Source organism: Pelophylax lessonae, assembly GCF_965119305.1.
Source record: "Pelophylax lessonae genome assembly, chromosome: 5".
NCBI lineage: Eukaryota > Metazoa > Chordata > Amphibia > Anura > Ranidae > Pelophylax > Pelophylax lessonae.
This window is the reverse complement of record NC_138772.1, coordinates 200,058,464-200,068,668: the sequence shown is the minus strand read 5'-3', so window position 1 is coordinate 200,068,668 and position 10,205 is coordinate 200,058,464. Positions and strand designations below refer to the sequence as shown.

The 10,205-nt window shown below is 39.9% G+C and overlaps 1 protein-coding gene across 1 annotated transcript in view; it reads right to left on the bottom strand.

Annotated features, from left to right (window-relative positions):
- Positions 1 to 722: 722 nt before the first annotated feature.
- The window catches only part of AOAH (acyloxyacyl hydrolase), a 209,397-nt gene continuing 199,914 nt past the window's right edge, over positions 723 to 10,205 (bottom strand). The window contains exons 20-21 of the mRNA XM_082259508.1: positions 3,177 to 3,253; positions 723 to 1,466 (exon numbers count right to left, since the gene is read on the bottom strand). Of these exons, the coding sequence (XP_082115634.1) occupies positions 1,335 to 1,466; positions 3,177 to 3,253 (209 nt within the window). The 3' untranslated portion in view covers positions 723 to 1,334. The remainder of the gene's footprint in view (positions 1,467 to 3,176; positions 3,254 to 10,205) is intronic.

The following is a 10,205-nucleotide window of genomic DNA, read 5'->3' as shown; positions in this document are numbered from 1 at the left end:
TAGTTCCTGAACAACTAGAGGGCCATAGTTTGAGGACCCCTGCATTAGGTAGATAAATGCACTCTCTGTGTTTTGTTTTGTTGTGGAGGAGTTGGAGGATCACTGGGAAATCAGTTATCAGTAAGAGTCTAGCAGAAATTAATAAATACAATCAATATAATTTCAAGTAAACAGTTTACTTTAAATTAATATTTAATCTCCAGCAACTGCATGGTAAAATTGAAATTGTGGCTACAGTAAAAGTAATTTAGATGAGAACACATGAAAATATGAGTCATAAAGATTTCAAAAACTATTGCATTTTACATAGACCAGATGGTACAAAAATGTGCAAAAGTACAGATGACCTAGTATACAAATGAATTCTGTTTAAATCTTTTCATACAACTTTATTAAAGTAAATAAAAAACAAGATCTATGATTTTTTTTCAGTTTCACAGAGTTATCCTGCTGTTTGTCCCTCTCTGCGCAAGCGCTAGCATCCCCTAGTACTGCCATATTGCTTAGTGTGGGCCTAGATAATTATTTTTCCTGTTTACTACTGAGGCAGGTTGTGTATATGTTATTCTATAGGCACCACAATCACTCGTCAATAGCAAGCAATTTATGCTCTGATAATTGTAGGATCAGTTTTCATTTCTTCCTCACAGATCAAACATCACCTAAATCAATTAAGTTCATAGGATGTCTAGGCAACTGAAATGAAATGAGACGATCTGGTACTGACAAGAGATCTGCATGTCTTTGACCATTCCTATTCATGGGAGTTGGTCACTGATCAATGACTGTAATGTAAAATAATAATTAATACAACAAAAGAATATGACACGGTTCCTTCATTTAGCTCACGGTATTGCAAGTCACCAGTCTTCACGATCTTCAGAGAGTGACAGGAAGACTGAATGTAATAAACGGGAGGTAAAACGTTATCTGTTGCAACCACAAGGATGGTAGCACCTTATACAACATGCTTGTCCCATCAAGAGATCCACCCAATGTGTATAAAATAAATGCTGTTTAAAGCTACCAGTTTGCCACATATCAAATTAGTAATCTCATAGTAAAACTTAAAATACTTTATACTACTTTAAAAAAACTCACTAGACTAGTTGACTGGCAACACCGCTCTTTGCCAAAAAATCTGGGTATCTATGGAAAAAGACCTAGCTCCCTCTACCTACCATTCCTCCCATAGGTCGATCTGGGAAATATGGTTGATATCTCAAATATTCTTCCACTTACCCACCACCTACTCAAAGAGTGAAACTTTTAGCAAACATTTTAGTCAATAAATTGAGTTTTTAGAAGTATAGATTATTGCATATGCCAAATCTTCACCAGTGTCCACCTTGGTCTCCAAATGTTGCTATTATTTCTTTATTAAAAGGATTTTCTTTTCCAAAAAGTCCAGGCCACCTTTGCATTGCTTCTTCCCAAAGTAGATCTGCTCCAACAGCTGAAGCATTCTATCGAACAAAAACATAAATTTATATATATTTAATTCAAATTAAATCAAAAAGTCCCAAAGGTATTATTACTGTCAAGATATGAAAATATATGAAGAGCATATCATTATATAGTCTGAGTCCCCTTTAATATACTAAAAAAATATATTCTTCTTAATGCTTAGAATTCTAGTTGGTATGTTTTAAATACTGTGTCTCACGTTGTCCCAGAGGATATGAAATGTTCTGCCAAAAATGATAAAGTTCCCGTAAAGAGATGTTTATGAAAATAAGCCCTTATTACCGTAAAATGTTATTTTCCCAAACGTATTCAATCTTTTTTAATTGTCAGACTAACCTGTCACTACGCCCTTGCTGGGTCAAGATGACCTGATGTGTAATTGGGATTTTCCACAAGGAATGTATTGTCATCCGCCTAGACTGTATTGTGAAATATTGTGAAACTTTGTGTAATCTGTAACTTGGGCTTGTGCCCGTTTATGTACTATAAAAGCTCTGTAACCAATGTAATCTGGGTCACATATCTGTGGACCCGCTATATGGCGTATATTCTGAGTAAACATATGGAGACGAATGCAAACCTGATTGGCGTAGATGTCCCGTTATTTCAAGGCTCAAACTTAACATTTGAACTCAACATTACGTTTAGATTGCTTTTCTTGATTCTGGACTAGAAAGAGATAGAAAAACTGTGTATTTTCTAGCCCTTCCCTATTCAGCTGAAATGGCAACTATGGCTATCATTAGAAAAAAAAGCATTTCCTTTGGACATAAATGAGGATTCTAGCATCACACTTTTCAGCCTTCTTTGCAAACTCAGCAGTTTCTACTGAAAGCCATGTATGGATTTAACTTTTAGAAGGTGTTCCATATTTTTGGATATATGCCTACAATACTATTGGGTGAGTCAGAATAGCAAGATCATTTTTTGTGAATTTTAATTCTAACACTGAACAGCAGTTTGGAAATTTAAGAAGCCAAACAATCACATTTTGCCTCTTAATGTAAAAAAAAGATTAAGAAAAAACGATGGATAGAAACAAAGCTAAAACTGCACAGAAGAGTCAAAATCAATAGAAAAGTAACAGAGTGACAAATTGTAGCATAAACGAATATTGATTCTGTTCTTCCTAAAATAAACAAAAAAAAAACAACTTGACTTCTCTGCAGGTTTGAACAATACAAAGTCGGTTCTTACAATTGTTTAATATATTTATTGTTATTTATTATTACCTTAATATATTACTGTACAGTTAACTGTACATAAGTATGGTCTAATTTAAGGCTTCGTATATTTTAACTGTAAAATTGACTATACGCCACTACTATAGTAGTGTAGTATAGTACACATCTCCATTAGATTCATTTATAAATATGACGTAGTCTAATCAGAGACACTGAGCAATTTAGTACTCAGACTGAACTCCTGGCAACAAAAGTAATGCTCCTATGAAGATGTCATAGCCAATTGTTAGAGGATAACTGTACTTTTACAACATTTATGTTTTAAATAACTTTTTAGCTGCTTTGGCATTTTAGGCAATCAAAACCTCTATCCTGGTCCCATCATGTTTTTTTTTTTTTTTTTCCCAAATAATACCAATGAGCACCCCTTGTTCCAAAAATATCTCTAACTAGTTGAATCACAATCCCTTTTAGTGTAGGACCTTTCTAAGTGCAAGAAGAAGTAGACGTTAACATTTTCTTTACCTGATTAGGATGAAATCCATCCACTGGCTCCAGTAGATCCCATGGCTTTCCTCCAAAACTTTCCCATTCTGCAATAACTTAAAAAAAAAACAAAAACAGATTTATTTGATAAATGTTATTAGTGGAATGTAATAAACTTACATCCCGAGTCCTGTATACAATTTATCTTATTAGAATAATATCAGTGGAAGAAAAACAGAGGGCATGCAACATTAACTTTGTATATGTTCAATTATGAGTTATAGTAGAATTATAGGCAAAACTTCTTTTTTTTTTTTTCATTTTAGCTAGCAAGAGAGGGTTATAACCCCTGTCAGATTTTTTTTCGTCATCTGTGTCCCATTTCGGAGATTTCTCCTCACTTCCTGTCCCAAAGCCAAACAGGAAAAGGAAAGGAAATCCCTGCAAATTAGGGGAATACCTTGGGGACCCCAAGGTCATCAGAACTAGGTTGCCCATTGGAAGATTTACAATCAATTACTTTTTCTGGGGACAACCCAACATTTTTGGGATTTTCTTTGACTTTTACTTTCAATGATAATGGTAAACATGACATATGGAAAAGGCGAATCTCTCTAATGGGGGGCACACCCAGCAATAAAAACTGACCGGGGTTCTAATCCCCACCCTATCCAAAACTAAACAAAAAGTTTTGCCTTTGGTTATACTTTAAGCATATTAAATAAACATCTGGGTAATGGAATTGGATCCTTATGGCTCATGGATCATGTTATTTTTCTGCATTTACCATCTGTTTGGAACCCATGTGATACCCAGATCAGCAAAAACCCCATTGACTTTCAACCTGTATACAGTATGTCCTATTGAGGTGAATTTGAACTGCATGCAAAGCAGGTGAAAGTTAGCCTTTCTACGTTTTATTTTCAAACACATAGCGCTGTGCACATAGCAAGCGATGCTTTAATTAGAACGCCCATCAACATGAGCCTTGTGACATGGAACACAAAACTCTATATATGTTTGGGTTGTAAAAATGTATTGGCACAATTGCCTGTATTCTCAGTTTCATTGGTGTATGTGACAAGATGACAATGCTGGAACACAATTGAGAGACAGTTGTCGCCTCAAAATAGGAAGTGCCTGAGCAGGTACATTCATGGCAGGATCACTAGTTATTTTTTTAATAACAGCTGCAGATTACATGTGGCACTGGCCCCGTAGGGTTTGCTGTGTGATCACTTCTTGGGCCTCCCTCTGGTTACCTTGCAGACAGTCACTAGGGGATTTTTCAGACATCCATCCTTACTCCTGTTTGCTCGTTACTCAATAAACAGTCCGGGGTATATGGTTTTATATTTATTGTGGAACTTTGATGGGAGAAGGGAATAGCGGGATACTCCAACTGAACTATTCACAGTAGATAAAGACAACTCTCACTTGGCCTCACCGGAATACTTGTGGAAGCAGACACACTGCTTTAACCATGCTGCCATTCGTATGGAAGAATTAAGTCCTCTTGCTCTCTCTAGCAGCATCCTTGAAGCAACTACTTTGTCTTCATGACACTCTCTAGCATACCCTTGACTGACACCAGTCCACTGACTCTTCCCCTGAAGGGATGGCCCTCACATGACAGGCCCCATGACACAGATCTGTACTCACTGTAGGCAGAATCAGATCCTTTCCAGTGTCCTGTTTCCAGTCAGCTCTGCAGGACCTCTGGGTTCAGCTCCTATCTGACTTTCAGACCCTCAGGTCGACTACCCGAGGCCGCATGGCAGCTTCTACAGAGGAGGGGCAGCTGCCCCCTCCCTCCGAGACCCTGCTCTCCAGCCGTAGACCCCAATCACATGTGCCTTTGACATTTATACATTCACCCAGCATGCACGGAGGCACTTTCCTCTGCCAATCACCAGGGCTGTAACAATGCCTGTGCCCTTACTTGTCAGGTTTCCACCTACTGTCCAATATGCCTCCCTATTGGACCAGTGTGAAACATTTCAGACAAGCTGAGCTTCACCTGAGCACCATGAGCAGACCCTACCAATGGATCCTGCTCTCTGGAAGACAGAGAGCAATCTAAATGTACCTGGCAATCTCTCTGGTAAGCAGAAAGACCAGAAAAATATACTCTCTTCTAACATCTACCGAGGAGGGTGCTACATAAAAGATTTTAAAAACCGCTTTTGAGTTTAAATGACCATTTTAAAACTTGTATGAGATTTTAATCTACTTTAGGATGTAGGCTGTGCTATTGATGCAAACTTTAGACCTTCAATATAATTGCATTCATGCCCTTAAAATCTGCAGACACTTTTATTTTAATATACAACTAGCATAATGTCATGCTCAAGCATTATGTTGCCTTATAGGAAATAAGATCCATTTCTGAGGCAAAAACTGCAAGACATTATCTTGATTAAAGGTATTTGTGCGCGGAAACCCAGCAAGCATAAATGACTGTAAATGATGGTAAAACAATGTGCAAAGCGCTTCACAGTGATAGAAGGAGACAGGAATACATTCTAGAACTATGAAATATTTAATTTCCAGTTCTGTGTCATTAATTCAGGCAGGATGCACACAATTATAAACAACAGGATGGAGGAGCAGAGCATGAAAAAAGAATTTGCATTGATGCCTATTTCTTGTATTCCTTTCTCTCTCTCGCATGCAGTCATCTTCAGCTTATATAACCGTAGCATTTAATGCAAATGTAATAACCTTAGAGGCTGGGAAAAAAAAAATAAAGGAAATTTCTCTTTTACAAAAATAGTTATGTGTTATGGCGTGGGGACATTGTGTGGGTGGAATGAAATATGATGGCGTCTCTTGGAAATATTTGTAAATCGCTGTCCTGGCAAGTTGTATCCAGAGGACATAACAGACTAATATATCTGTCTGCCCCGGGGATAAAAGCTGTGCATTTTATTAAAGCGCAAAGCATTAAAATAAAAACACGCTGATGTGTAGGTCGTGAATAAAATGAATAAGCGAAAAAAAAAAAAGACATATCATTAGGAGGCAGAATCCTGCATCTTGCTTTGTTCATTTTATGAGAGCGATGCTAGGATGGACCTCTGGCCAGGGAACAGACTCAACAGACCAGGATTATGTAAAAAAAAAAAAAAAAAGATTAATTTCACACATACGTTCACCAGTTCAGTCACGTTTTTTGTCATCTGTTTTTTTAGTCAACATCAGTTTTCCATCCTTTAACATCAGTTTTTCATCTGTTGTCATCCGTTTTTCATCCATTTTATGTCCAATCTGTTTTCTTAACGGATGAAAAATAGGGATTTCATCCGTTCAAAAAAAACGGATGTTGACAGAAGCGGAAGAAAATGGATGTAAATGAATGATCATCCATTTACATCTGTTTTTCTATAGGAATGCATTGATGTCCGTTTTTCATCTGTCAACGGATGGATGAAAAATGGACGAACAGTCCGTATGTGTGAAAGGGGCCAGAGGATGAAAAACTGATGTAGATTGAAAAAAACTGATGACAAAAAAAAACGTGACTGAACTGATGAAATGAACGGTCCGGTCTGTATGTGTGAAAGGGACCAAAGGATAAAAAACTGATGTTGATCGAAAAAACTGATGACAAAAAAATGTGACTGAATTGATGAAATGAACGGTCCGTATGTGTGAAAGGGGCCTTAGACTAGACATCAAACTGCCCTAGGTGTTCATAAGGGATCACATCCTTTTGCTTAAAGTAGTAACTAAAGCTTTTTTTTTCTAAAATAACAAACATGTCATACTTACCGGCTATGGGCAAAAGTTTTGCCAACGGCAGCCCCGATCCTCTTCTTTGTGGATCTCTCGCCGGTGCTCCTGGCTTCTCCCCCTTGAGCAGTGCCCCCAGAGAAATCTGTTTGCCCTGGGGGCACCACTGCGTGCTCACTCCTGAGCCACTGCTCTATGCGTCATAAGGCTCTGCCCCCCTACTCTCTCCTAATTGGCAATGATTAACAGTGTTTCAGCCAATGAGGAGGGAGAGTCCCCGTCCAGCTGAAGCTACTGTGAACATCACTGAATCAGAGGGGTCTCAGGTAAGGATTGGGGGGGGGTGGGGGGCACTGCACACTGGTTTTTTTACCTTCATGCATAGAATGCATGAAGGTAAAAAACCTTAAGCCTGTAGAACCACTTTAAGTCCCTTGGGTCATGTTTTTTTTTTGGGGGGGGGTTATTTTTTTCATTTTGGTAAAAGCTAATACTATATTGAGTTATTGTAAGGAGCAAGCTGATTGCTTCATGTTCTCAGCTACATTTTTTTATTTACTATACAGACTGACAAATGCTTGCTTTATAAACTATTTAGGCCCCTTTCACACAGGCGGACCGTTCAGATCCGCCTGTTCGTTTTTTTGGTGGATCTGAAAGGTCCCCCCATGCATCCCTATGGGGCATCCGATGTCAGCGGAGACATGTCCGCTGACATCCGACCCGATCTGATCCGTCAAATCTGGACGGATGGAAACCCTATTTACCAGCAGATCGGATCCGATGAGAACGGACCGACGGTCCGTTCCCATCCGATTTCCCCCCATAGAAATGCATGGGGAACTGACAGCTGTGTCTCCGCACACAGCGCGGAGACACAGCTGTCATCCTTCTGCTCAGCGGGGGATCGGCGGATTGATCCCCCGCTGAGAAAAGTGGAGTCCATTTGACGGACATAGTGTGTGAAAGAGCCCTAAGAGTCTTCTGATTCCTCTCAAGATCCCATTCATATATTTCATATGTAGAACATTTGTTGAATTCTGCCACAAATGTCTATAGAGCAGGGATTTCCAAACTACGGCCCTGCAGCTGTTGCAGAACTACACATCCCATGAGGCATTGTAAAACTCTGACATTCACAGACATGACTAGGCATGATGGGAATTGTAGTTCTTGAACGACTGGAGGGCCGTAGTTTGAGAATCCTTGCTATAGAGAAAAGGAGACAGAAAAAAAGAAGACAAATATCATTGAATTCTTGTGCTGGCCCCTTTATCCAGCTGCAAAAGGTACTGGTCCTTGAGGTTTTAGTAATTACTAAGGGGTTGAAACCCATAAAATACTTTTACAGTGGGTACGGAAAGTATTCAGACCCCCTTAAATTTCTCACTCTTTGTTATATTGCAGCCATTTGCTAAAATCATTTAAGTTCATTCTTCTTCCTCATGAATGTACACATAGCACCCCATACTGACAGAAAAACACAGAATTGTTGACATTGTTGCAGATTTATTAAAAAAGAAAAACTGAAATATCACATGGTCCTAAGTATTCAGACCCTTTGCTCAGTATTTAGTAGAAGCCCCCTTTTGATCTAATACAGCCAGGAGTCTTTTTGGGAAAGATGCAACAAGTCTTTCACACCTGGATTTGGGGATCCTCTGCCATTCCTCCTTGCAGATCCTCTCCAGTTCTGTCAGGTTGGATGGTAAATGTTGGTAGACAGCCATTTTTAGGTCTCTCCAGAGATGCTCAATTGGGTTTAAGTCAGGGCTCTGGCTGGGCCATTCAAGAACAGTCACTGAGTTGTTGTGAAGCCACTTCTTCGTTATTTTAGCTGTGTGCTTAGGGTCATTGTCTTGTTGGAAGGTAAACCTTCGGCCCAGTCTGAGGTCCAGAGCACTCTGGAGAAGGTTTTTGTCCAGGATATCCCTGTACTTGGCCGCATTCATCTTTCCCTCGATTGCAACCAGTCGTCCTGTCCCTGCAGCTGAAAAACACCCCCACAGCATGATGCTGCCACCACCATGCTTCACTGTTGGGACTGTATTGGACAGGTGATGAGCAGTGCCTGGGTTTCTCCACACATCCCGCTTAGAATTAAGGCCAAAAAGTTCTATTTTGGTCTCATCAGACCAGAGAATCTTATTTCTCACCATCTTGGAGTCCTTCAGGTGTCTTTTAGCAAACTCCATGCGGGCTTTCATGTGTCTTACACTGAGGAGAGGCTTCCGTCGGGCCACTTTGCCATAAAGCCCCGACTGGTGGAGGGCTGCAGTGATGGTTGACTTTCTACAACTTTCTCCCATCTCCTGACTGCATCTCTGGAGCTCAGCCACAGTGATCTTTGGGTTCTTCTTTACCTCTCTCACCAAGGCTCTTCTCCCCCCGATAGCTCAGTTTGGCCGGACGGCCAGCTCTAGGAAGGGTTCTGGTCGTCCCAAACGTCTTCCATTTGAGGATTATGGAGGCCACTGTGCTCTTAGGAACCTTAAGTGCAGCAGAAATCTTTTTGTAACCTTGGCCAGATCTGTGCCTTGCCACAATTCTGTCTCTGAGCTCTTCAGGCAGTTCCTTTGACCTCATGATTCTCATTTGCTCTGACATGCATTGTGATCTGGAAGGTTTTATATAGACAGGTGTGTGGCTTTCCTAATCAAGTCCAATCAGTATAATCAAACACAGATGGACTCAAATGAAGGTGTAGAACCATCTCAAGGATGATCAGAAGAAATGGAAAGCACCTGAGTTAAATATATGAGTGTCACAGCAAAGGGTCTGAATACTTAGGACCATGTGATATTTCAGTTTTTCTTTTTTAATAAATCTGCAACAATGTCAACAATTCTGTGTTTTTCTGTCAGTATGGGGTGCTATGTGTACATTCATGAGGAAGAAAAATGAACTTAAATGATTTTAGCAAATGGCTGCAATATAACAAAGAGTGAAAAATTTAAGGGGGTCTGAATACTTTCTGTACCCACTGTATATACAATAAAAAAAATGAATACGAATGCTAAGCTGTAGTTCTAAAATAGAGCTGACTGGCAGGGCTCCATCATGCTTATTTCAATTAAAGCGACTCTGGGCGCTGCCTAAATTCTAATGGCCTGACAAAGTAATTGTTTATTACTTAGGTTTTTTTCTTAAATAACAAACCAGTTTATACTTACCTGCTCTGTGCAATTAAATTGCTGCCCTGATCCTCCTCTTCTTGGTCCCCCACTGCCGCTCCTGGCTCCTCCCCTCAGCAGGGTGCCCCCAACCCGCTTTCTATAGGGGCACACTTGTGGGTCACAAACAGCGGGACTTGACTCTGCCCCCCCCACTCCC